The 27,081-nt window shown below is 41.9% G+C and overlaps 3 protein-coding genes across 4 annotated transcripts in view; 1 reads left to right on the top strand and 2 right to left on the bottom strand.

Annotated features, from left to right (window-relative positions):
• Positions 1-677, bottom strand: part of LOC108090616 (elongation factor Ts, mitochondrial) — a 1,874-nt gene extending 1,197 nt beyond the window's left edge. Inside the window, exon 1 of the mRNA XM_017189391.2 lies at positions 85-677. Within this exon, the coding sequence (XP_017044880.1) occupies positions 85-261 (177 nt within the window). The 5' untranslated portion in view covers positions 262-677. The remainder of the gene's footprint in view (positions 1-84) is intronic.
• The window catches only part of LOC108090614 (dynein axonemal heavy chain 7), a 27,232-nt gene extending 151 nt beyond the window's left edge, over positions 1-27,081 (top strand). The window contains exons 2-27 of one of the 2 annotated variants that reach the window (XM_017189388.2): positions 1,034-1,577; positions 1,653-1,877; positions 3,704-3,866; positions 4,228-4,461; positions 4,519-6,098; positions 6,167-6,289; positions 6,570-6,723; positions 7,031-7,777; positions 7,841-8,389; positions 8,567-9,013; positions 9,073-9,186; positions 9,244-10,757; positions 10,897-11,683; positions 11,763-11,945; positions 12,149-12,495; positions 12,565-13,404; positions 13,475-13,840; positions 18,048-18,335; positions 18,397-18,812; positions 18,910-19,088; positions 20,248-21,624; positions 21,735-21,743; positions 21,827-21,844; positions 21,926-22,298; positions 26,317-26,468; positions 26,532-27,081. In XM_017189388.2, coding sequence (XP_017044877.1) covers positions 1,042-1,577; positions 1,653-1,877; positions 3,704-3,866; positions 4,228-4,461; positions 4,519-6,098; positions 6,167-6,289; positions 6,570-6,723; positions 7,031-7,777; positions 7,841-8,389; positions 8,567-9,013; positions 9,073-9,186; positions 9,244-10,757; positions 10,897-11,683; positions 11,763-11,945; positions 12,149-12,495; positions 12,565-13,404; positions 13,475-13,840; positions 18,048-18,335; positions 18,397-18,812; positions 18,910-19,088; positions 20,248-21,624; positions 21,735-21,743; positions 21,827-21,844; positions 21,926-22,298; positions 26,317-26,468; positions 26,532-27,038 — 12,228 coding nt within the window. In that variant the 5' untranslated portion in view covers positions 1,034-1,041 and the 3' untranslated portion in view covers positions 27,039-27,081. The remainder of the gene's footprint in view (positions 1-1,033; positions 1,578-1,652; positions 1,878-3,703; positions 3,867-4,227; positions 4,462-4,518; positions 6,099-6,166; positions 6,290-6,569; positions 6,724-7,030; positions 7,778-7,840; positions 8,390-8,566; positions 9,014-9,072; positions 9,187-9,243; positions 10,758-10,896; positions 11,684-11,762; positions 11,946-12,148; positions 12,496-12,564; positions 13,405-13,474; positions 13,841-18,047; positions 18,336-18,396; positions 18,813-18,909; positions 19,089-20,247; positions 21,625-21,734; positions 21,744-21,826; positions 21,845-21,925; positions 22,299-26,316; positions 26,469-26,531) is intronic. The other variant, XM_017189389.2, reaches the window with a different exon arrangement.
• On the bottom strand, positions 22,323-26,183 carry LOC108090615. Its single transcript, XM_017189390.2, is given in 4 exon segments — positions 22,323-23,667; positions 23,670-25,504; positions 25,562-25,799; positions 25,876-26,183. Coding segments are annotated over 4 exon segments (3,603 nt in total). The 5' UTR covers positions 26,108-26,183; the 3' UTR covers positions 22,323-22,369.

Raw genomic sequence — 27,081 nt, 5'->3', positions numbered from 1 at the left:
ATCGCAATAAAACAAGAAACTATTACAGGTGAAATGGTTATATCTTTAGTGCAAGTTCTACAACCAATTTAATAGATGACCCACCAATCCGACATCATTGTTGTGCTTTTCCAGCGCCTTCTTGCAATTGGCAAAGGTGTAGCCGGTCTTTTTCCTCAGTGCCGCCAGAGCACTCTTCTCCAGACCTCCAGTTCCTCCTGCACCGGCGTAGAGCTGCCGCGTGGAGTGCAACGCACGTGTGAAAATCCTTCCAAACAACATTTTCCCTAGCCGAAACTTTTAAACTAAAACTTAAGGTGTTTTTCTCGGGATGATTTATGTGGACTTGTTGATCTTTGCCTGCTGCCACGGGCAACGCTCCGGTGTTTATTTTTCCGACCTGTCGTTGGGTTTCCCAGTTGGTTGCCACGAAAATCAATTCATTCCAAACAACTGGAAACGTGTGAGATTTGCATTTGTTTTCAACTACTTCGTGTGTTCGGATCGAGCCAGTTAAATTAATCGCGTTGCGGCGCGAATTAATCCAAAAGGTGCGCGGTGCGTCGATAGGTGAACGACAGGTAAGTCGGTTGGTCAGTACTTTCTGATTTTGTGTACGGAGCGGCAATTAATTTAAGGGTACACGAAAATTTTGACAATTTTCCGGGTTGCACAATTCTATGAGTTAGGGATGGCAAAAAAGCCGGCATGTCGCGTGTAACGAACAGCTGTTTGCCGGCTATCGATAGTTGCGGGACTATCGTTTGCTAAATGTCACTTAGCAGGGACCACAACATCTTTACCGCTTACAACCGTTTCGGAACGGTAAGGTACTTTTAAAATTTGAATAAAGGTAAAAAAAAAACTAATTTTTAGACTAAATGTTTCTACCTTTAGATGCAAATAAAGAAACTAAGCAAAAAATTTCCAAAACATTTCCAAAGCAAATGGTATTCTGTTCACAAAATTGACATCACTTATATTCAACTGGGTTTTCTTTATAAAATTTTTTATATATTTCAAGTTTGTAATTGAGGCTCCCTTCGCATTTCAGGCTGCACCATGCAAGGCAGACAGAATCCGAATCGGGAGATCAGCATCCCAAGCTTCACGTCCATATGCGGTGCCCGCCGCCTGTGCGACAAGCAGAAGATGCTGTACACCCGACCCAAGCCGGATGTCCTGCAGAGCATCCTGCAGTCGAAGGCCAATCCCGAGTACAAATCCCGACGCCTGTGGTACGAACTGAACATGCCGGAGTGCGCCAGCTCCCTGCTGGATGGTAAAATGCAATCCGATCTGCCCGACAATATCCTGTGCCTCAAGACAAGGACTGGCCAAAAGCGCCAGAAGAAACGCGACACCGCGGTGGCCAAAGCGAATTATATGACGATGCGTTTGGAGCGAGAGCACTTCCGGCGCAAGCTGGTGGAGCTCATCCTGCACATGGACGACGATCAGGATCCGGAACTGGCCGCCCAGTGCGCCGTGCCCTTTCCCGATCAGGAGGAACGCGAGGTCCTGCGGTATTACTACTATATTAAACACGGAATTGACACTATTCACGTATCTCCATTGAGTAAGAAGATACTAAAAAGGTGAGCGATTTTATTTTGAAATTTGTATTGTCTTTAAAAGATGAAATATTTTTATAAACTGATTTATATTTACAGGATAACCGATCTTGTGCCGCCATTACTTTACAAATGGCAAACTGCCCTGAATGAAAATATAGCCGAAGTTCGTGCGGATTATGTTTTTGCCATGAAAAAAGCCGTTGTGGACTTCGTCCTGCGGCACACGGTCCTTGATCGACTGACCAAGGAAGGAGTGGGTGGGAAATTCGATACCGCAGAGCGAAGGGAAGTCCAATCAATGACCAACTTCTGGCGTTATCGGTAAGTTTTTATTGGCAATCAACACTTAATTATAAATATACCTAGCTTTTGTTGGGTTGCAAATATGAATTAGTTTACCTTACTTCATTTAGAAAATTAGGTTTGATTGCAATTTGCAAACCAACAAATTCTCCAATCAAAACTTTCCCTCAACCAAATTGAGTTTGGAGGGTATGCAACTAATAATGGCTGCCACTGAAATGTGTAAGCTTTCCTTTTTTTCATAAACTTTTAAACAATGCGTACGGGGGTAATATTAAAGTTAGAACCTCCCACATGTTTTACCATATGTGGGAGATTCAAATTTTTTAATTAAAATAAATTGTTGTGAAAAGGGCGGCAGGCGAAATAAAAAAAAGATGGCAAAGAAAAGTTGCCATAATTGAATGCGAGTGGGTTGTAACTTCTTCGTGCCCCGTGCCCCTTTTTTTTCGCATTTTGGGAAAAGCGTGCAATTGACATGCAATTACACCCAACCAAACACTCGAGCATCAAGGCTCACGCCCCCACATATGTTTACGGATGCCTCGGCTTTATTGTGGATTAAAAACCCAATCCGATTTTATTTTTTTTTTTTTTGCGAAATGAATTGCCCTTTGAGTCGACAGGGCGCGAAATCTTATGAAAATAACTTCCTCAAGCTTCAACCCGCTGACAAAGTTGCCTTGGCATTGGGGAGTAAAGAAAAGAGAAGGAAAAGAAAAGAAAAGCGTTAAGAAAATAAGGAAAATAACGAAAGTCGTGCGACATTATTAAAAGCTTCTTGCAATGGGGAGAACGCGAGAAATCGCTTTGCGGCGTGCCAAAAACTTTTTAACCGCACTTTCTCAACTACAATGCCAAGGAAATGGAAAAGTGGAAAATGCTGGAGCGGCGGCGGAAGCTGCAGAAAGTTAAGTCCTCCTGTGTATTGGTTTGACATTTGATGAGCAACAGCCAGCTGGAGACGAAGAAAATGCCGCCGCGGCCCAGAGATTCGCGCTCGACATAAATTGCAAAAAGGATATGCTTAAAAATGAATTGAACTTGTTTGTGACACCATTTGGGGGGCGGGGGATTTTTTTTGGAAAAGCCATAAGCCATCATCGCATTCTCCGGTTTATCAGTGCTGACTTTCTGTCTATTGTGAAAGTATCTGAAAACTTTCGCTATCCCTTTGTCTATTTTAAAAGCTGAACATTGGTTCACCATCTTCAGTAATGATTGATGGTTTTTTTATGGGAGATGATAAATAAGTTAAGTAGAGTTGGTAATTGTCTGAGAAGTAGGATATAAATGGGTTGTATTTACAGAAAATATATAGATTAAATCTTTGAACATGTTCATGCTATTTTTAGCTTTTCAGATAGCTTCATTTAAAGTGTAATACTTCACAAAAAAATAAGATTTTAACCTCCTTATATTTCTTAGAGGCTTTTTCAACCCCAACACCTTGTGTGGTTGATGTTGAACTTCTATTTAGTGGATTCTGGGTTCAAAGTAGGTCGAAGGCTTATCGATATCCACGTCCGCGTGAGGTTTGCTAATTTATTGCCTTCGAGCATTTGGCATCATTAAGGAGGGCCTTTTCGGATGCTTTTTGTGGTCGGGTGGTTGCCCGCTGGGTGTTCCATTGGTTTGGATGGTTGGTTGGTTGGTTGGATTGTTGGTTGGATGGTTGGGCGGTTGCGGTTCCCTGCACTGTTTAATGGGCTGTGACGGAATAGCTGGAGTGAAAAGTTTTCCCTTAGTCTCGAGATAATTTGCATAAAAAGACGCTACTAACTGCGGCCTCCGCCTTTGCCATCACCTCATCTCATCGCCGTTCCATCGAATCTATCCAACAGCTACGACGAGAATCGCAATGTCCTGATGAAAACGCTATTCTGCATACATCGGAGTGTGGCCAACATCCTGGAGCTGTGGAGCATGAAATACAAGGATAAGTCCTTCATCGACAGCAAGGAGCTGAGCAAATCCGAGACGCCGTTCGCATTGTTCTCGTTTGTGGTAAGATTTTCATGAAAATATGAAGGAAATTTATACCTACTTAATATAATAGTATGTGAAATTAAAATAAATTCCCGACAAAGGAGTTTCATATTCACTACTTATTATTAACACAGCTAATGGAATAAATTCAATTTCAACTGAAGTATTTATTATAAATTAAAATTTATTACAAATTCTTATTTGTATATTTTTATCTAATTCAATAATAATTTTTTTGGGCATATTTACTACCTCATATTAACACAGCTAATATAATAAATTAAATTTCAAAACAAATATTTATTATAAACTAAAATTTATTACAAATTTTTTTTTGGATATTTTTTTCTAACTCAATAATTATTATTTTTTTGGGCAGTATACATGTGGCTCCCACATCGACAGTGGAAAAACGATGCTGGAGGAGAGTTGGTATGGCGAGATTCACTCGTCGCTTCTAAAGGCCAGCAAACGTGGCCAATTGCCGGATATCCGGCGTTTTACATTGGTCAAGAGGTTTTTCAACTGCGTGGCCGCTTTGATGACCCAACAGCTGGAGGATATATGCATAAGGAGTTTGAAGGACTATGCCGATTTCATTTGCGATTATGGGGTATTTCATATTTAAAACGGATGTTAGGATATTAAATTAAACTAACTCATTTTGCAGCATTCAAATCCTGGCTTTGAAATATCTGTAATTCTGGCCGACGAGGATACGATTCAATTTAATCCAAGTTTTTCGAAGGTCCAAAGCGAACTACTTCGGGTTATAGATTCAATCTTACTGAGCATCCAAATGTTGCCTCGTATTGAGAGCAAACTCTACACCGATTTAGTTATATCCAAAAAGATATTCCTCACACCAACTGTTCCGGATAGCATTGTTCAGGAGACGAAGAATCGGATTTGTGCCATGTTGGAGGATCAGCGAATTGGACCCGAGTTGCGTTTGCAGGACTTTGATCCCTTTATTGATCTAATAAATGGAAGCGATGCGGAGCGAGTGGGCAACTTCATGGAGAGCGATGCAACCTTCGAACAATATGCTGAAATGGTTTACGAGTACAAGGAGAAGGAGGATCGCATCGCCAGGGAAGTGTGGGCCGTCATTCGAATGGGTTTCTACGAGTTCCACAGGGACAAGTTCATCACTCACCTGGAAAGTTTGTGCAGACAGTTGCAACTGGATTTGCTGGCCAGAATGGTCACCGATCAGCAGGCGAGGATCACTCGATTGGGCAAGGAATACGATGCTATAGCCAAGAAGGCTTTAACTGTGCCAAAGGATACAGCTGAGTTGATGCAACTGAAGGCTTATGTGGTTCATGCTGAGGAGAACTTGGTGCCAGAAATGGAAGCCAGACTGAAAGTGAACATGGGTGAAATCTTGTGGCTAATGGATCACACTTTGTACTCCCCATTGGAGATTAAAAACAACAGCAACTCCTTTCAGTGGTATTTGAAACTTCCTTCTATTTTCGAGCAACATCGCGCCATAATTGCCGAGAAGGTAATCGAATACCAGGAGCTGCTCAAGAAACGCATCGAATTATTCCGCCGAGAGTTGCAGAATTACTACGAACAAGTGCAAACCTACGATACTTGGGGAGATATCAAACAACTTTCGAGGTACAAAAAGCGAGCTGGAGTATTGGATCAACGTTTAGTTCAGGCAATGGAAACCATTGATCAAATAAACGAGGAGGAAACCTCCTACGGCTGGGATCTCTCACAATATCCAGTGCGAAAGAAGGCCCACGATCAACTGAAACCCTACAAAACGCTCTTCGACGCTGGTCAGGATTTCATGGACAAGTACGATCTGTGGATGCACTCGCAAGTGGGATCCTTCGATCCCGACGAGATCGATAGCGATGTGTCCAACTTCTATCGCATCATTCAAAAACTGGACAAACAGATGGGCGATCATCCCATGACAATGCAACTTATTCAGGATGTTAAGGCTCAAATTGAGGCATTCCGAGAACACATGCCTATTATCAATACTCTGGGCAATCCGGGAATGAAGGCTCGCCATTGGGAATTGGTTTCGGAGATAATTGGTTTCCCCATCAAGGTTTCACCGGAACTGACGCTGGAGAAGATTATCGAGTACCAACTGGACGAGTATGTGCCCAAATTCGAGGCAATTTCGGAGAGTGCCACCAAGGAGAACAATTTGGAGAGGGCGATGGCCAAGATGGTCAACGAATGGGAGGGCGTCGAGTTCTCCATTTCGCCCTACAGGTGAGTTGGTCCCATTTTGGTGATGAAAGGATGTTGTGTGTGGGCTGTAATTGAAATGTCTCCCGCAGGGATTCCGGTACATACAAGCTGGCTGCCGTGGACGACATCCAAATACTGTTGGACGATCAAATCATCAAGACGCAGACGATGAAGAGCTCACCCTACATCAAACCATTCGAGGCGGACATTCTGTAAGTGAATTGCAAAACAAACTTCTACTTTGATGTATTTTTAGACATTTTCAAAGTTCAAATAGGTTTTGTTTTGCCTTTTGCCGAATAGTACAAATAGTTTTTGTTTTCTGCGTAAATTCTATACCAATTATCTTGCAATCAATTTGTAATCATGTAGAGCAACAAGGACTCGCATTAGTCCGTCCAGTTGTTCACCTTTTTGTTGTTTGTTGGATGGCCGTCAATGTCGGAAGCAGACAGGTCACACACATGGCTAACCTTTGTTGTCCTTTTGCAGGAAGTGGGAGGCGAAGCTCATGCTGCTGCAGGAGATCCTGGACGAGTGGCTGCGCGTGCAGGCCACCTGGATGTACTTGGAGCCCATCTTCAGCAGTCCGGACATTCAGCAGCAGATGCCCGAGGAGGGGCGACGATTCAGTGCTGTGGACAAGGTGAGTTTTGCCTTGGAGAGAGTGCCTTTAATGTGGTACTTTAATCACTGGGAGTGATATTTAAATATAATTTGGATTTATTGCCACAAAATAAAACAAATATCTTTACTATTAATTGATACCTCGTAATGAAGTTCTTATTGCCTATTATTATAATAAAAGTCAGCAGTTAACACCATTTATTTTATTTATTTTTATAATAAAAGTGTTCCCCTGAATTTTCATTGTTAAAATCTTTGTTAAAATAAGAAAAATGATTTTTCTATCATAAAATCATTTACTAATAATTAATCATATGCCTTAACAGATATGGAAGGAACTAATGAAGCAGGTGGCCCAGGATCCCAAGGTGATGGTGGTGGTCCAAATCGACAAGATGAACGACAAGCTGAAGAAGGCCTACAGTTTGCTGGAGGTCATCCAGAAGGGTTTGAACGCCTATTTGGAGAAGAAGCGACTGTACTTCCCGCGATTCTTCTTCCTCTCGAACGACGAACTGCTGGAGATCCTCTCGGAAACGAAGGATCCCACCCGTGTCCAGATCCACTTGAAGAAGTGCTTCGAGGGCATCGCCACCTTGAATTTCACCGAGGAACTGGACGTGACCGCCATGCGATCGTCGGAGCGCGAGGAAGTGGTTCTAGTGGACGTGATCTCCACATCCAAGGCACGAGGTCAGGTGGAGAAGTGGCTGCTGGAACTGGAGATCGACATGAAGAAGAGCGTTCATCACAAAGTGGCCGAAGCCTTCTACAGCTACCACAAAATGTTGCGACATGTTTGGGTTTTATCTTGGCCAGGTCAAACTGTTCAGTCCATTTCGTTGACTTATTGGACTCTGGAGATCACCGAGTGCTTCGAAAGCGAGGAGCCCAAGGAGAACCTGGCCAAATATCTGCAAAAGTGCATCACGCAAATCAACAAGATTGTGGATTTGGTGCGCGGCGATCTAAATACACAAAATCGTATTACTTTGGGTGCATTGGTGGTGTTGGATGTTCATGCACGAGATGTCCTGGCGGAGATTGTGCAGAATCAAGTGGAGGATTTACAGGTGAGTCCTTAAATTAAATATAATTTTCCATGGAATTTATTTAATTTTATTATTATTTTGTAGGACTTCCAATGGCTCTGCCAGTTGCGCTACTATTGGGAGGAAAATAACCTGGATACGAGGATGATAAACTGCTCCTTGCCGTATGGCTATGAGTACTTGGGCAACACTCCTCGACTGGTGGTTACTCCTCTAACAGATCGTTGCTATCGCACCCTGTTTGCTGCTCTGAATCTTCATTTGGGCGGAGCTCCAGAAGGTCCTGCGGGAACTGGCAAAACGGAGACCACAAAGGATCTGGCGAAGGCTGTGGCCAAGCAGTGTGTGGTGTTCAATTGCTCGGATGGCTTGGACTATTTGGCTTTGGGTAAATTCTTCAAGGGATTGGCTTCGTGTGGTGCCTGGTCCTGTTTCGATGAGTTCAATCGTATTGATCTTGAGGTGCTATCCGTGGTGGCTCAGCAGATCCTGACTATCCAGAGAGGCATTAACTCGGGCAGTCCCACTCTGGTGTTCGAAGGAACCACTTTGACTTTGGATCCCACTTGCGCCGTTTTCATCACCATGAATCCCGGTTACGCTGGACGATCCGAGTTGCCTGATAATCTAAAGGTGAGTTTAAAGATTACCATAAATAATCCATATACTAAAAGAAAGATTTTCTAAATATAAATATACTTGAATAGACAGAAATAGTTATATTGGCACTTGATTATCTATTTCAGAAATTTGTTACCTTTTTAGAGTGATTGTAAAATATTTTTTTTTTAATATTTTTCTCATTTTTAGGCCCTCTTCCGATCGGTGGCCATGATGGTGCCGGATTATGCTCTAATCTCTGAAATCGAGTTGTACTCCTATGGTTTCCTGACTGCCAAACCGCTTTCCATTAAGATTGTGGCCACATATCGTTTGTGTTCAGAGCAATTGAGCACCCAATGCCACTATGATTATGGAATGAGAGCTGTAAAATCGGTGCTAAAGGCAGCTGGTGCGCTAAAACTTCGCTATCGTGATGAAAATGAGGATATTCTAGTGTTGCGCTCCATCAAGGATGTGAACTTGCCAAAGTTCCTCAACCAGGACATTCCCCTTTTCCAGGGCATCACCTCCGATCTGTTTCCTGGAACTGTTTTGCCCGAGGCTGACTATGATCTCTTCAATCGATGCACACAAATGGCTTGCGATAGACAAAATAAACAGTGCACTCCTTTTGTCCTGGAAAAAGTTCAGCAGGTAAGGGAGTTTATATAAGTAATCTATAGTATATATATTTCAAACTCTTTCTTTTGCAGCTTTATGAGATGATTGTGGTGCGACATGGTCTTATGTTGGTGGGTTATCCATTTGGTGGCAAGTCAACAACTTACCGCCTTTTGGCAGAAACCCTAGAGTGTATGGAAAAAACGGTGGGTTATGGATACCTTAATAGTTTTATAATTGTATTACATTTTCTTAATTATTAGGATGGTTCCGAGAACAAAGCCATTTACACAGTTATCAATCCAAAAGCCATTACCATGGGTCAATTATACGGACAATTTGATGCAGTTTCCCACGAATGGAGCGATGGAATCCTGGCTGTCAACTATCGCATCTTTGCCATTTCCGATTCTCCAGATCGTAAGTGGTTGATTTTCGATGGACCAGTGGATGCCATTTGGATTGAGAACATGAATACTGTCCTTGATGATAACAAGAAGTTGTGTTTGATGTCCGGCGAGATTATCCAATTGTCGAACACCACAAATTTGGTTTTCGAGCCCATGGATTTGGAGGTGGCTTCGCCAGCCACTGTATCGCGATGTGGAATGATCTATTTGGAGCCCAGTTCGTTGGGTTGGGAACCTTTGGTGGCCTCTTGGAAGAATACTCTTCCCCCAGCTTTCCACACAGTCAGCAAGCAACTTATATCGATGCTAATCTCACGATTTTGTCCTATTCTTCTGTACATTCTGAGGAAAAGTTTAAAGGAAATTGCACCCACTTCGGATGCAAACTTAATGGTCAGCTTGATGAACTTCTTCGAGTGTTTCATTGACGACTTTCGGGATGAAAAGTACGTGGCCAATGTCTCGGATTTGGATTTCAGAGCTCAGACAGAGGGAATATTCCTGTTCTCTTGCATTTGGTCGCTTGGAGGAGCTCTAGATGCAGATAGCAGGGAAAAGTTCAATATAATATTCAGAGCTCTGATGGAAAAGACATTCCCACAAAGTTTGTACGATACATATGGAGTCACTGAGGATCTTTATGTGGAAACCCTGCCCAAACCATTTATATTCCCGATACCCAAACAAGGATCGGTGTTTGATTATCGGTACATAAAGGAGGGAAAGGGCAAATGGAAGCCCTGGCAGGATGATGTGAATTCCGCTCCACCGATTCCTCGAGATATTCCCGTCAATCAGATCATTATACAAACCAACGAAAGTGTTCGCATTGCAGCTGTTTTGGATCTGCTGAATCGCCATGGAAAACCCATTATGTTATGTGGACCCACAGGAACGGGAAAAAGTGTCTATGTGATCGATTATATGCTAAAGAAAATGGATCTAACCGTCTATAAACCTCTGCTGATCAGCTTTTCCGCTCAGACATCCGCCAATCAAACGCAGGATATCATAATGTCCAAGTTGGATAAGCGGAGGAAAGGAGTTTTTGGTCCACCTCTCAACAGTCGATTTGTGATCTTTGTGGATGATGTTTCTATGCCTCTAAAAGAGAACTATGGAGCCCAACCTCCTATTGAATTACTGCGAATGATGCTCGACCACATGATGTGGTACGATCGGAAAAACATTGTACCCATGAAGCTAATCGATTTGCAGATGATTGTGGCCATGGGACCTCCCTCAACTGGAAATACAGTGACTCCCCGTTTCCAGCGATTTTTCAACGTAATATCCATAGATGATTTCAACAACGATATATTGAATACCATATTTAGTAAGATTGTGCTGTGGCATTTGGATACGAGGTAAGAAAGGGATTGGTTTGGTTATTATTTAAAAACTTAATAAATCCAAAACTAATCCTTAAATCTAGCTTCGGTTTACCGAAGATAACCCTTTTTTAAATCAGTATATAATACCTTATTCCCAATCAAAACCAACCAGGGGCTTTTCCAAGGAGTTTGATCCTTGCATTGACGAAATCGTGGGCGCCACAATGACCATTTACAATGACGCCAAACTGAATTTGCTCCCCACGCCGGCAAAGTCGCATTATCTGTTCAATCTGCGCGACTTTTCCAGGGTGATACAGGGTGTCCTGCTGTCCGTTCCCGAGGCCACCGAGGACGTAAACTCGATGCGTCGCCTTTGGGTGCACGAGGTGTTGCGTGTGTACGGGGATCGCTTAGTGGAGGATGCCGATCGCACCTGGCTGTTCGAGAACATTTGCAGCACGGTCAAGGCGTCCTTCAACACGGATCCCACGCGGCTGTTCGGTCGGTTTGTCGAGAAGGATAAAACGCTGCAGGAGTCCGATTTCAGGCAGTTGATCTACTGCGATTTCACAAATCCCAAGGCGGACACGAAGAACTATGTGGAGGTGCAGGATTTGGAGGAGTTGCGACGGGTGGTGGAGGCCTATTTGGTGGAGTACAACAACATGTCGAAGAAGCCCATGAATCTGGTGCTTTTCCGCTTCGCCATCGAGCATTTGTCGCGCATATGCCGCATCATAAAGCAGCCGAGGAGTCATGCTCTGCTCATCGGGGTCGGCGGATCCGGGCGCCAGAGCTTAACTCGATTGGCTTCGCATATATGCGACTATGAGCTGTTCCAGGTGGAAATCACGCGATTGTATGGGCCGTACGAGTATCACGAGGACATCAAGGCGATCCTACGCAAAATTGGGGCATCCGAGATGCACGGCGTGTTCCTCTTTACGGACGTTCAGGTGGGGATTCGCAATTGGCAATCGGACTGTGTCCTGGGTCCTTTTCCTTGGTCTCGCTAACTCTTCTAGACTCTTGCAGATCAAGGACGAGTCCTTCCTCGAGGACATCAGCAACCTGCTCAACTCCGGCGAGGTTCCGAATCTGTTTACCAACGAGGAGAAGATCGAGGTGCAGGAGAAGATGGCCCAGATCGACAAGCAGAGGGACAAGGCCGTCCAAACCGACGGAAGTCCTGTGGCCCTCTTCAACTTTTTTGTCACGGTGGGGTCACCTAAAAAATTTTTAAATGTTCATCTGATTTATTAGATTACTCACAAAGTCGCAAGAATTTAGTTCAAGCCTTTGGTTGATCATCGAAATGTTCCATTTTTAAGTAACAGATTTCTAATCTAAAAACTTTTAGGATTTTTAACAAACTTTAACATGAATTTACCCTCTTAATCTATTAATATTTCCCACCACAGACCTGCAAAGATCAGTTGCATATTGTTTTGGCAATGTCGCCAATTGGCGATGCTCTGCGCAATCGCATCCGTAAATTCCCCTCGATTGTCAATTGTTGCACCATTGATTGGTTCCAATCTTGGCCAGAGGATGCTCTTTTAGCCGTGTCCACTCGTTTCCTGGCCAGCGAGGATCTCACTGCTTTGGAGCGTCGCACTGCCATCGATATGTGCATGGATTTTCACACCTCCACTCAAGAACTTTCGGCCAAGTTCTTCTCCAGATTGCATAGGTACAATTATGTGACACCCACTTCTTACCTGGAGTTGATCCAAACCTTTAAGGCGCTGCTGAGTCAAAAGAGAAAGTAAGTTGTTAATCCTTCGAAAAAGAAAATATGTAAGTAATAATATATATATTTTGTTACCTCTTTCAGCAACATTACAAATAATCGCAATCGCTATTTGACTGGAATTTCCCAACTGGACATTGCTGCCCAGCAAGTGGCTGTAATGCAGGAACAACTGATTGCCTTGGAGCCCAAATTAAAGGAAGCCTCGGAAATTGTGGCTGAGCAAGTGGCCAAGGTGACGGCTGATAGCAAACTGGCTGAGGAGCAGCGAGAGATCGTCAAACTGGACGAAAGTGCGGCCAAGGAACAGGCTGCTGTTGCCCAGGAAATCAAGGATGAATGCGATGCCAAACTGGGAGAGGCTCTTCCCATTTTGGAATCTGCCTTGGCAGCTCTGAATACTCTTACCACAGCGGACATAGCGGTGGTTAAGACCATGAAGAGTCCTCCAATTGGCGTGAGGATCGTCATGGAGGCAGTTTGCATCCTAAAAGATGTTAAACCCGATAAGGTTCCAAATCCAAGTGGCTTGGGTACTGTGGAGGATTATTGGGGTCCCTCGAAGCGTGTGCTTAGTGACATGAAGTTCCTGGACAGCCTGCTCAACTTCGACAAGGATAACATTCCCGTCGAGGTGATGAAGAAGTTGGCACAACGCATTCTCAGCAACGAGGCCTTTGATCCTGATAAAATTAAGAGTGCTTCGACGGCTTGCGAAGGTTTGTGCCGTTGGGTTATTGCTCTGACCAAATACGATGTGGTGGCCAAGATTGTGGCGCCCAAAAAGTTGGCTCTGGCCGAAGCTGAAGCCACATACAATGCGGCTATGAAAACTTTGAACGAAAAGCTGGCCATGTTGGCCAAAGTGGAGGCGAACTTGGCTGCCATTCAAAAGATTCTCGATGAGCAGTTAAGGCAATATGGGTGAGTCTGCTAGAGAAGTTTTATATAACAAAGTATTAGATCCCTAATTAATGATCTTTGTTCTTTATAGTATTTTACTGGCTGAACACGAGGCTTGTACCAAAAAACTACAGCGTGCTCAGGAATTAATTTCTGGTTTGGGCGGCGAGCGAACTCGTTGGTCAGAAACGGCCAAAATGCTTCAGGCCAGCTTTAAAAGTGTAACTGGTGACGTGCTGATCTCATCGGGAGTGGTTTCCTATTTGGGACCCTTCACCATCGACTTTAGACTAGATCAGATTCGCAAATGGGTAACCAAGTGCCTCAACTTTGGTGTAACCTGCACACCCGATTTTCAACTTGCTGTTGTTCTTGGGGAACCAGTGGAAATTCGATTCTGGAATATTTGCGGCCTGCCAACGGATGCTTTCTCTGTGGAAAGTGCCATTATGATGAAGTGAGTAATACATTTTTATGACTAATTTATTTGTTGGAGGTTTTACATATCTTAAAGAATTTGTGTTATTTATTTTATAATTAATGACAGCTTCATTTGAATTGATTTGAATTACCTAACAGAAAATAATGTGCTATATAAGTATTTTACATATTATTATTTAACAAACTTAATGATTATGGTTTCATCTTTCACTGAAATATTTTGAAACATAAGACTGCATGATATTGTATTGCAAATGCACAAATTCAATTTTATCCGCGTGGCTCCCTTAACCACAAGTTATGACAACAGCTGGCACTGCCCCTCGGAAAATCCCCCGTGGTGATCGCTAAGCCAGCTCGCATCAATTAAACAACCTGACACGGTAATTAAGGGTCCTGCCTTGCCTGTCAGCGGCACGAAATTTCCCCAAATCCACGGCTTCTGTATGTGTGTGTGTGCGTTTCTTCGTTTTCTAATTACAAAACATAAAACGTTAGAATTCACGCGTATTAGGAAAATTAAAGATACGCCTCGTGCTGAAGCGGGTGGAAAGTGGAAAAGTGAGGGAGAGTGTGGGAAAAACACCGGATGCTGCACGGCACCGCGAACTGGAACTGAATTTGGAAGGGGACTTCAACGGGGGAACGGGAAGCGGCGAATGGTGAATGAAAACAGTAGCTGGGGGTAGGTGTTTGGGCGGAAAGGGGGTGGGGATGGGAAGGGGGGGAGGGGGGAGGGATGCATGGGCGCATTAAGCAGCGTACCCGCATGTGGCCGAAAGGACTCGTTGCCAGGACACGCCATCTCGCTCGGTGGTGGCTGCTGTGCCCGCCAAAGGTACAAAGGGCACAATAAATCGAGATGGGTGCACAGTGGAAAAAATTATAGATCTAAAGCTAGATAAGAAAGAAGGGTTCTATAAGATAATTTTTATGGTTTTTTTTTTTTTATTAAAATATATGAATAATGTTTTGGTATATGGATTCATACTTTGGTAAATAACATAACAACATTACATACTTCAATATAATATTTATGGGTCCTTTTTAACTTAAATATTTAATTATGTTATATGGATAATTTCTTACATATTATGTTGATTTAATTTTGATGGCAATAAATCATAAACAGTTAAATTTATGAAAAGGTAAATTTCATTGTAAAGAGCGAATGACAGAGACAATAACTATTTAACCATTTCAATAATACATACTAAAATTTGTTAGTGAAATAGTCCAAAATATTTCAAAGTTGTTAATGCTTGAAATGCACTTTTTAGTTCTTTTGTTGCCTTTTTATAAATAATCCTAAAAAGTGTAATGATTTATGGGCTTTTAAATGCGAGAAAATAATTCTTTGATTTATGGCCTGGTCGTTTTTGCCAAACCCACAATTTTTTGTAATTTCAGAATATATATTTTGTATTGGTTTATACAATTTATAAACCTATTTCCCTCTGTGTGAAGGGCCGTGTTAGGTGTAGTAAGGAGGGAGGCTGGCAGGCAGTGTTTTCATGTTTGATGCGTGTATTACGCATCTGGTGGGTTTCTCGGAGGTCAGAGGACCGGGAGGCCACATGCCACTCCACGACGCTCGACGGCACTCGCAAGTCGATTTAATAAAGGAAATTCCTGGCTGCTTTCCACGAAAGTGTTCAAAGTAATTTGGAGCATGCCCGAAAATACCTGAGGGGCCGCCGGGTCTTCGAAAAAGGGAGGAAAATGCGGGCAGGACAACTCCAGGATGCTGTGTCCTGTATAAGCAATTGATTAATGTGCGCCCATAGCGGATTAGGTTTAATTTTTACCCAACTTACAGGGGTAGCTGCGAACGCGATAGCAAACATCGATTGCATATCCTTGGGGATTTACCCTCTAGTTTCGGGCCTTTCTCTATCCTGTCTATATAGACGAATTTGTATTTGTTCTTGGCAAATATCCGGAAAGCCAGCAGGGTGGCTGGAATGTTGTCCTCACTATTAACATTCATTTGCTTAATATTTCGGTTGACACGTAGCACATATGGTGACCTCGTCGGTCCTGCAACCTTGTCTTCCTTGGCATCGTAAAAAGCTATGGCTGTATATTGGGGGTATCAGGTGCGGTTGTTTTCCGCTTCAGGTTTTTAGGGCGTTGTGTAATTTGAGGCGCATGTCTTTGATTAAATAATGTTAATTTGAAAAAGGCAAAAACAATTTGTAAATGTCGGTTTGACTCGTCCTCGGCGTTTAAATATAAGGCTTTGACAAGGTTATAGGGTACATGAGGTTTTTCATTGATATAAAGTCGAGTCCCGATTATTCATACCCCGCTCATTCTCAAAATTTCCAAATTTTCAAAAAATTAATTTGCTAAATTCTAAGTCCATAACTTGTCTAATTTTAATCCGATTTTGAAGTGGCATACCTCTAAAAGTTTGTATTTTAATTCTCTAACAAACTGCATCATTAGTTAATTTTTTATTTTGATCCGATTCAAACGCGGCATAACTCTAAAAGTTGGTTGCCCGAAAAACTGCATTTAGTATATGTTAAAGATTTTTTCAATTTTTATTTCGGTAAGTCAAAGTCCTAAAAAATGTGATTTCCATGCCATTACGAAATGTTCGAGGTCGAGTGTATATTTTTTATAATTAGTTATATGTAATGTATGTATATAGAGTACTTTACTTTAGTTGGTCAAAAGTTTTTATTGGTGCTAAAATTCTTCCTAATCGCCTTACTATAACTCCTCCCTTTATATTAAACCAATCTCGCTGAAATGTATACAAAACAAAACAATCAAAACAATTCTGTGCGAATAGTTGGTTGTTAAAAGAATTGTCATCTTTTTTTTGTTGTTTTTAAAAGTAAATCCCCAAACTCCATTCAACAGATTCTCAACCGGCTTACAATGCAAGTTGCATCGCATTTTTAACTGTATTCTAACTATTTGCCGGGGAAATTTCGCTTTTATTTTGTGACAAAAAGTTGCATCCTCTCCAATCCCAGCTCTTCATCCTTTCCTGGCGACGAGCTCTGAACTTTAACCGGTTTCCACATGGCAACAGAGGACTCCCGGAGACCCCTGCTCCCAATGGGACGCCATTGTACTCCGTATCCTGGCAAATCGCATATGGGATTTTCGGTTGGAATTCGTTGTTTAAAAATTGTTGGGGCTCTTATTTCATTTTTCGGCTTTTTTTTTTGGATTTTTGGATATGTGCCGGCTGTGGCGACTGCGACGACGAAGGCATATTGCTCTTTTGTTTTTCCATCAAATATTTTTCATTCATCAAGTTTTCAATTTACAAAAATGTTCATTCATTCGCACGAGCAATTTGTATTCGGTGTGAATTTGTCATGTGTTGGCTGCTCCTGCTGCAACTTATTGTTGCTTTTCGCCGCTTTCTCTATTTATTTTTTTTTGTCACTCCCAATCCTCCTGTCCCCGATTTCCACTCCCACTTATTTTTCCACGCTGGCTGTGAGTTATCGCATCAGCCATGTGTAGTATATATAGTGCCTGACACACACCCAACAACCGCAATCGAAGTATTCACACATATGTATATATAAATGTGCGCTTAAATATATTTATACAGCAAATCAGGGGCTTGGTCCTCGGGGCAGTGATTTTAAGGGGGTGGCAATTGTCCTAAATAAGTTTTCTATAAAACATACCTTATATAACAAAAACATAGATAATCAACTTAAATATTCTATATTTTTTGGAATATTTAATATTACGAACAACATAAGCTAACAAAGTTGTATACTAACCGCTAAGAAAAGTTTAATGGAGCATTTTTTTTCTTTTATTTGTATAATATATATTTTAATATTTAAAAAAAAAACCTTTTTTTCTGGGACCCTGTTAAAAGTCCTTTTGTAATATAGTTCTGTTTGTGGCTTAACGTTTGCATGATGTATTGGCGTATTTGAAGCCAGGGCTTTTGCCCCCATTCCAAACCCACAAAACACACTCACTGCGAATACATTCAAATAATGCGAACAGAAAATATATTTCTATAGCATTATTTACGCTTATGAATTATTGACGTAAATATTGAATGTGTGTTTATGCGGTATTTTCTTTTTTAATATTCCAACTTCAACTAAGTGATGAGCTCGTTGCGGTGGCCCCATTGTTGTTCCCTGTTGACAAATTGCTCGCATTTGTTATATCGCTTAAAGTACAAATGTTTGGCGAGGATATTTAAATGGTTGCTTGTTGCTTCGCAGAAATGCTCGTCGTTGGCCTTTAATGATTGACCCACAAGGACAGGCCAATAAATGGATCAAAAACTATGAGAAAAACAACAAACTCTGCGTAATCCGGCTCAATCAGGCTGATTACACTCGTGTCATGGAGAATGCCATCCAATTTGGTTTGCCCGTGCTGCTGGAAAATATTGGCGAGGAATTGGATCCCGTTTTGGAGTCGGTGCTTCAGAAAACGCTTTTCAAACAGGGCGGAGCTCTTTGCATTAAATTGGGCGACTCTGTGATTGAGTATAATCATAATTTCAGGTCGGTGAATAATTCACTTTACATCTGTATTCAGAATAAAATGGTATTAAAAATATTACAGATTCTATATGACAACCAAGCTGCGAAATCCTCATTATCTCCCAGAGGTTGCTGTTAAGGTAACCCTTCTTAATTTCATGATTACCACTCAAGGACTCCAGGATCAATTGTTGGGCATAACGGTGGCCAGAGAACGTCCTGATTTGGAGGCGGAGAAGAACAATCTAATTGTCCAGGGTGCTGACAATAAACGGATGCTAAAGGAGACCGAAGATCAGATTCTGGAAGTGCTCTCATCAGCTGAAAATATTCTAGAGGATGAGACGGCCGTTCAGATATTGAGTTCAGCGAAGGCTTTAGCTAATGATATTAGTGAGAAGCAGGTAATCACCGAGGCCACAGAAAAGCAGATAGACATAGCCCGATTGAGTTATGTGCCGATAGCTGAACATTCAACTATTTTGTTCTTTACTATAGGTAAGAAAAACTTTTAACTTGAAGGAATATTAATATGAAGTTTTGCATTTAGTTTCTGAATATTTATTAATAAATTATTATTTTAATTGCCTTACAGTGGAGCTGGCCAACATCGATCCCATGTACCAGTACAGTCTGGCTTGGTTTGTCAACCTGTACATGTCGTCCATCGATAATACGGAAAAGGTGGACGACATTGCGGCACGTTTGCTGGATCTGAAGAATCACTTCACCTACAGCCTGTATGTCAACATCTGTCGCAGTCTCTTCGAGCGTGTGAGTGCCCATTGGATAAACCCAATTATCATCAAACGCCGGTCTATCCTGTCCGCTTGTCCATCCGCTGGCCAAGTATCCGCTGTCCAAGTATCCTGGACCTTTAGCCTCGTTAGTCCCGTAATTGCGCATAATCTGATAATGTGACATTTGAAGCGTGGTCCTTTGCGTTTCATTTGCTATGTGGCTGAGCATCGTGCTCAGCTTGACTTGACTTGACTTGACTGATTTTAAATAATATTTAACACTCCGCCACAAGTATGTGCACAGTACTTCGAGGCCACTTCAACAGACAATGAAGTTAAAGCTGTTGCAGCAACTGAAAACTGAGTGGTTACAGTGGCAAACAAAAATTCATAATAATCAGTAATATTTGTATATATCAATTAACAAAATAATTTTTTAAACTTTCATTTAAATTCTAGGAAATATAATAGTTTTTAGGGTACGGATATCCACTATTCTTTTCTTTTTAGCGTATTTTTTAAATTTAATTTCCTTAGTACAGTGTAATTGTTTATTCTTTTGTATCCACTGTGCATCTGCTCGAATAATGTTATTACATTGCCGGTGCAATCAAAGGATGTACATAGCCAAAGGAAGCCTGGGCAAAAAGGAAATCATAAACCAAACAAGTTCTAGCCAGCTTTATGCTGTTTTCAGTCAATTATGCCCTGGCCTTTCTCTGTCCCCTGAACTTTGGCCCCTGTGGCGACCCTGCCATCAGCTAACCTTTGATCCCCAGCTTTTAATTTTCTTGTGCAGCAAAAAAAAAAAAACGAAGTGAATTGCTATCAGAAAAGCAGCATCGCCGTTTGGTCTGGGAAGTGCTTTGATTTCGATGGGCAGCAAACCTTTCCCTGTAACCCATTTAATGCGAGAGTGAGCCTCTAAACTCTAACCCGGAATGAACCCAATCGCATCACATCACATCAAGTCCCTTACTTATTTATACACTTAAAGAAACTACTACTAAAAAGAATACCTATTTGTATATACAAGCATTTAATTTGCAATTTGTTATTTCATAACTTTTTTCGCTATTATTACTTTTTTGAATTTTATAATTTGGAATTGAAACCCCAAAAAATCTCTTTCATAAATTATATTTGATACTATTTAATCGAAGTGTAATGAAATGTTCTGACCCTTTGAACAGGATAAGCTGCTGTTTTCCCTCATATTGAATATCAACATGATGAAGCACGACAATCGGATTGACAATGCCGAATGGATGTTCCTGCTGACTGGAGGCGTTGGTCTGGAGAATCCTTTCAAGAATCCCACCAACTGGCTGGGCGTCCAAAATTGGGATGAGGTCTGTCGCCTGACTAATTTGCCCAATTTCAAGGGATTGCGCGAGGACATCACCGACAATGCGGCGCAGTGGAAGCCCTTCTTTGACTCAAAGTCACCGCAGGACAACAAGGACATACCGAAAACCTGGGACAAGCGAATGAGTGTTTTCCAGAAACTTTTGCTACTCCGCGTCTTCCGGCCGGATAAATTGGTTCCGGCTGTGTTGAATTTTGTGAGCCTAGAGTTGGGTGAACGATTCGTGGATCCACCGCAGTTCGATTTGATGGCCTCCTTCGCCGACTCACACTGCTGTGTTCCTTTGATATTTATCCTGACTCCTGGTTCGGATCCAACGGCAACGCTTTTGAAATTCGCCGAGGATCAGGGCTTTGGCACCAATCGATTGTTCTCGCTGTCCTTGGGCCAAGGTCAAGGACCGATTGCCATGAAAATGATCGACGAAGGCGTCAAAATGGGTAACTGGGTGGTGCTCCAGAATTGCCATTTGGCAGCCAGTTTTATGCCTCTGCTGGAGAAGATTTGTGAGAATCTCCTGCCGGATGCTACACATCCTGATTTTAGATTGTGGCTTACTTCTTATCCCGCGGATCATTTCCCAGTGGTGGTTCTGCAGAATGGCATCAAGATGACCAATGAACCGCCGAAGGGATTGCGATCCAACATTCTGCGATCGATGATCAGCGATCCGATCAGTGATCCCGAGTGGTATGAATCCTGCACTCAGCCAAGGATCTTCAAGCAGCTGATCTACTCGCTGTGCTTCTTCCATGCGGTTATTCAGGAGCGGCGATACTTCGGTCCGATCGGTTGGAATATACCCTACGAATTTAACGAAACCGATCTCAGGATATCCCTGATGCAGTTGAGGATGTTCCTCAATCAATACGAGACGGTTAACTACGATGCATTGCGGTATCTTACGGGTGAGTGCAATTACGGCGGAAGAGTTACAGATGACTGGGATCGTCGCACGTTGAAAACCATTTTGGATAAGTACTATTGCCCAGCGGTTATCGATCTGGAGAAGCCATACTACCTCGATGAGACTGGTTTGTATTACATTCCGGTTTTCAAAGAGGTGGATTTGTATCTGAACTTCACGCGAGAGCTGCCGCAAATCTCAGCGCCAGCCATCTTTGGCTTCCATGCCAATGCGGATATCATGAAGGATCAAAAGGAAACGGACATGTTGCTTTCTCACACTTTGCTCACTCAGGTGAGTTTTTTCATAGGATAATATAATAGTAGCTTTGGTAGCTTGTATCCATATTGTTAACAACATTGCTTAATAATGTTGCTTCTTTTTTGCTTGCTTTTCCATAAAAGGAACGTTGGGTAAGAGTTTTTAGTCTACTTTTTATACAAAGACACTCAACATTTTAAACTTTTTTACTGTTTGATTGAAACACTACAAATAGGACCTTTATGATCGACGCGTAAGTTTCGGATAAATAACTCTTTAACTTTTTCTACAGCTATTTAATAACGTTTTTTATTGTAAACACGCTGCGCTTTAGAAATTGGTGAAACAACAAAGGGTTTATGTAGAAACGCTTAGTAGACGCTTCCCCGAAAACCTTTCCCTACCCACTTATCCTACCTGTCCTCCCTTCCTTGCCCTCTATCAATTGCCCCTGAAGGATACGAGTGCCTCCTCCGATGACAGTGGTGGCTCAAAAGCACTGACTCCCGAGGAGGTTGTCACCAATGTGGCCACCGATATCCTGGATAAGTTGCCCAAACTATTTGATCGGGATGCAGCTCTGCTGAAGTATCCTACTTTGTATCATCAAAGCATGAACACGGTTTTGGTTCAGGAAATGGTGCGATTTAATGTCCTGTTGAATACGATTCGAACCAGCCTCATTACGCTGCGAAAAGGAATCAAGGGTGAGTAATCTTAAAAAATTTATTCACGATTGAATATTTGTATTTTTACAGTCACTTTAATACCAATATAATTATTCAGTGTCAAGGCCTTTATTTGAGTCTTGTAAAGTATTAGTGGGCAAATTATCATCACTGGTTCGAGTTGGGATAACTGCATCCAGGGGATTGTTGAAGTGGGAGCCCAAGGAACCGAAGTGCCTTTTATTCTCGATTTGCAGATCATCTAGGGAATCGCTTCCTGCATTGTTAATGGGTTCCGCCTTGTCACTGAATCTAGGTTTCAGATCACTTTGATTTGAAAACGACGAAGGTCTTGAAGGTTTAGCATCTTCAACAACTTCTTCAAGAACAGCTTCGATTTCGGGTTCCATTTTGGGTTCTAATTTGGGTTCTATTTCGGGTTCTAATTTGGGTTCTATTTCGGTTTCTAATTTGGATTCTATTTCGGGTTCTAATTCGGGTTCTAGTTTGAGTTTTTGTTTGAGTTCTAGTTCGGGTTCTATTTCGGGTTCTAGTTTGTCTTCGTCTTTTATTTCGTCTTTAAGTTTGAGCTCTTTTTCGTCTTCCTGAATAGTTTGAACTTCTAATTCCACTTCCAACGCACTCGAATCAATGGGTTTCAAATCCTCTGGAGTTGAGTCAATATCGGCTCTCAACTCCTTGGGAGTTGAGACCATGGGTTCCGTTTGCATAGGAGTTGAACCCCCATGTTTCAATTTATTTTGACTTGAATAAGCAGAGACGAGTTCGTCTTCAATATTAAACGATTTCATTTCTGTTAAATTCATTCTTGACATGGTTGGCGCCTCCAATCGGTGAAATGATACTTTTGGACTATCAGGTCGGTTGACCTCGACTGATTTAATTTCTGTATCAATTTTATTTTCCCCAAGCTCCTCAACTAATGCTTCCTCCGCTAATTCCAAATTTTCATCATCGTATTCCTTAAATTCCTCAGTGGGAGCATTTCTTTCATTACCATGGGGCAGCACTACTCTATAGCCTCTACCTTTTAAATCATTCAAGTCGAAGACTTGTGAAACATCTAAGATGCTTTTAAGACTGAAAATTTCACTTTGCGCAGCTTCAAGAGGCTCAACTGTATCAAACATTTGGGATCTTATGAACTCATCGCTATCGGACGCGTCATCTGGTGCAGCATTATCGAGGTTTATCAATGGACTTGTGACGTTGTCACTTTTCATTTTTCTCACCAAGGACATCGTCTGTTTTTTCATTAAATTCGATCCTGAAAGAGAGGGTATTTTTATGGAGCTGACATCTTCCATTTCTCGAATGTTGTCCGACAAATGAATGCTATTGTGAGAAACGGTCGTATGAAGACAAACTAAATCTTTTGGTTGAACGGGGGAGGGTTTTCCATGTTCAACAAAATCTGTGCAAATATGTCGGAAAATAGATCGTTGTAGTTTTCGATTACGATGCGTTCGTTTTCCTCCAGCCAACGTCTTCCCGGAACTGCCTGTCGAATGAGTTTTCTTATGATGGCTTGAGCTTCACACCACGAAGCCTTTTGTGGGATTTCACTTTCACTATCCGTGGACATTAGATACAGATCATTATCAATAAGGCGATCAATGAGATCGCTTGTTAGTGTGCTTGCTATATCAAATGGATCCAGTTCCATCCAAACTTTTGGAAATATAATGTCCTCCACTATGTACTCCGCTATCAGATTCTTTTCATGTTGCTGGAGAACTTCTTCCATATTGGGAGAGACCATATCTTTGAGCATCAGTCGCAGAGGAACGTAAGTGAGGGGATTCTGGATTTCCTTGAAACTCTCTAACCATCTCTCGATATCCTCATCGATTTTCTTGGCCAGTGTAACAACTGAATCTTGTGCCTCGTCCTCGGCGACATTGTACATATCTGAGCTCAAAATGTTGGCAATGTACTTATTGGAGATCTCATTGTTGACGACATTGCAATGCTGGAACAACTCCTCGTACATCATACGCAAATCGTTCTCCTTTTGCCTTAAACCAGCCTCAGCTGCCTCCCTTCTCCATCTCTCCTTCTGGGCCAAGATCGTGAAGAAGTGCAGTCTACGCAATTCGGAGAGACGAACCATCTCCTCCGAGAGGAACTGCATCACCCATCCAATGTAGGTGCCCTCGTAAATGTTCAACATATGCTCCATGTCCTCGCGCTTTCTATCGTTATTGATCGTTGTCAATACGGTTTCAGAATTTCGGATTCTTTCCCTCTCAATAAAGGAGGCGAACTCTTCAATACGATCCCTTTTCTTCACAAAAGATTTATACTCTGATCGTATTTCGTAGAGATTGGTTAAGTAATGCAGAGTCATATGAGATCCTGCCCTTTCTGCAACGTGCTTTCTTCGCTTTCTCAGACATTTCGGCTCTTCTTTTTCCCTGGCCGCCTGAGTTCTGAGACCTCTTAGGCTTTCGAAGAGCTTTTGCAAATTGTCTTCCTTGGTGAAGTTTCTTTCGTATTCTTGATCGTATTGCTTGGGCTTTGACCAGTCTTTCAGCTTTCTGAATGGACATTTTAGGTTACCAATAGTGACTCGCTTCTCCAGTTCATCGATCCTCATGTCGAATGCCTGTTGTTGAGTTTGTGATACGAAGTTTCGACGAGACGGATTCACACCGTATCTCATGAGTGGAGCATAGAATTCGGAGCACGGCGATCCCAATTCCATGGGACTCTGTTTTACCCATTTCCTTGGGGTATTCGCGACCTGGATCTCCAAACGACGCATTCCCCGCTTGAATTCTATATCGTTTTTTCGCAATCCCGCCTTTCGGCGCTCTTCGATTCGCTCGCAGGCCTTTTCAATTCGCGACTTTGATGCGGCATGCATCTCCTTCTCCCTTTTGTCAAACATTTTTATGACGATCTCGAGTCGCATCATCTGGCACTCCTGGATGTCCTCCTCCCGCTGAATCCACTGCTCCCATTCGAAGGCTTCCAAAACATGCTTGTACTTGGTTTTAAAGGTCACTGCTCTGGCTTCATGAAGTAGTCTTTGAAAATGTTTTTTCAGGGCATCGCTAAAAGCCCAACGTTTTCTAGCCCGCTCTAAAACCTCGACCTCATGAAGTCCAGGTTTATTTGCTTCAGGCAACACAGATGGCAGGGAAAAAAGCTCGAATGTATTTTCTTTGTTTTCAAGTAAAACTTCTGGCAAATAACTTAAAGTCTGAGCAGAAGATTCCCTGGAAAAAATTTTAAGATAAAGACTTTGCTCTTTAAAATGTATTTCTTTCGTTTACCTGTAAAGCGTCTGAGTGACTTGATCCTTAAAAGGTCGCCGGTCTTCATATTTAGGAAAGAAATCGCACTTATGCTTCAGTTCCTTTTTCATTACTACTCTGGGACTTAACTTGCATTCATGGGTATTAACAGTCGTATCCTGTTCGGTGAGAAAATAAAATCCTGGGGCCTTAAACTGACATTCACTATCCGTGCGAGGCAATATTCCGACATTTCGCTTTGCTGGATCATTTTCACCTATAAATAAATTGATTTAAAATCAATCAATCAGTTATTTTCAGAGAAAACTGATGGAATTTGTAGGGATATATACCTCCACCCATCCTTAGATCAGGCAAGCTGGTAATCAAACATGATGATAGGTCGTTTTCAGTCTGCTCTTTAGTTTTCCTAGAACATTTTTCCTGTTTTGTATGTCTGCCGAACTTGACATGTTTAATTTTATCCTGTCCTTTATGGGATTTAACTAAGGTTGAACTACTTCCAGGTTTGCTTAATTTGTCTTGATTTACTTTATTTACTAATTGCGTACTATGTATTGGCATTATAAAAGTTCTATAGTTTTATGGTTTTTGATTTGTTCTATTTTTTTTATTAGTTTCGATTGTAGTATGGTGTGTGATTAAGGGTAATGTGTCAGCAAATGAGTTGCATTTTTAATTAATTTGCTCTAATATTTTACATTGCCTACTTAGTTTATTAAAAAGTGTTTCGCTCCTTATTATACATATTATTTATGCACTTTTTTCCACAGGATTGGTTGTCATGTCTGCCGCAGTTGAAGCTGTTTACAAATCAGTTTTGATAGCTAAAATACCTCAAATGTGGGCGTCAAAATCTTATCCAAGTTTAAAGCCCCTTGGAAGTTATGTGAATGATTTTCTGCGACGCCTTGAGTTCTTGCAGGTGAGAACCGAAATTCTAATAAATTTAATAATTTTTTTTAAATGAAATATTTGTTTGTCACAGAAATGGTATGACCATGGAGCTCCCTCAACTTTCTGGCTCTCTGGATTTTTCTTCACCCAAGCCTTTTTAACCGGAGCTCAACAGAATTATGCTCGAAAGTATGTGATTTCCATAGATTTGCTGGCTTTTGACTACGAGGTTCTTTCGCTGGAGGAATCCCAAGCAAAAGGTATTTCCAGTCCCGAGGATGGAGTTTTTGTTTACGGAATTTTCCTGGAGGGAGCTCGTTGGGATCGCACCGGAAAATATCTTGCAGAATCGCGACCAAGGGAACTGTTCGATACAATGCCTTTGATTTGGTTGAAGCCCCTCAAGCGAGTCGATCTACCCGAGCGTCATAATTATCTGTGTCCAATGTACAAGACGGCGGAAAGGAGAGGAGTTTTGTCCACCACGGGTCACAGTACCAATTTCGTGGTGGCGATGTTGCTGCTCTGCAATCCCCAAACTCCAGTTTCCCATTGGATAATTCGCGGAACGGCACTACTTTGTCAGCTCAGCTTCTAATAATTGCAGATTTAACCGAATAAAATATATTTTTTAAGTTCTA

This window comes from Drosophila ficusphila, unplaced genomic scaffold (genome assembly GCF_018152265.1).
Source record: "Drosophila ficusphila isolate 14025-0441.05 unplaced genomic scaffold, ASM1815226v1 contig_127, whole genome shotgun sequence".
NCBI classification, from domain to species: Eukaryota; Metazoa; Arthropoda; class Insecta; order Diptera; family Drosophilidae; genus Drosophila; species Drosophila ficusphila.
This window is presented reverse-complemented; position numbering and strand designations above follow the sequence as displayed.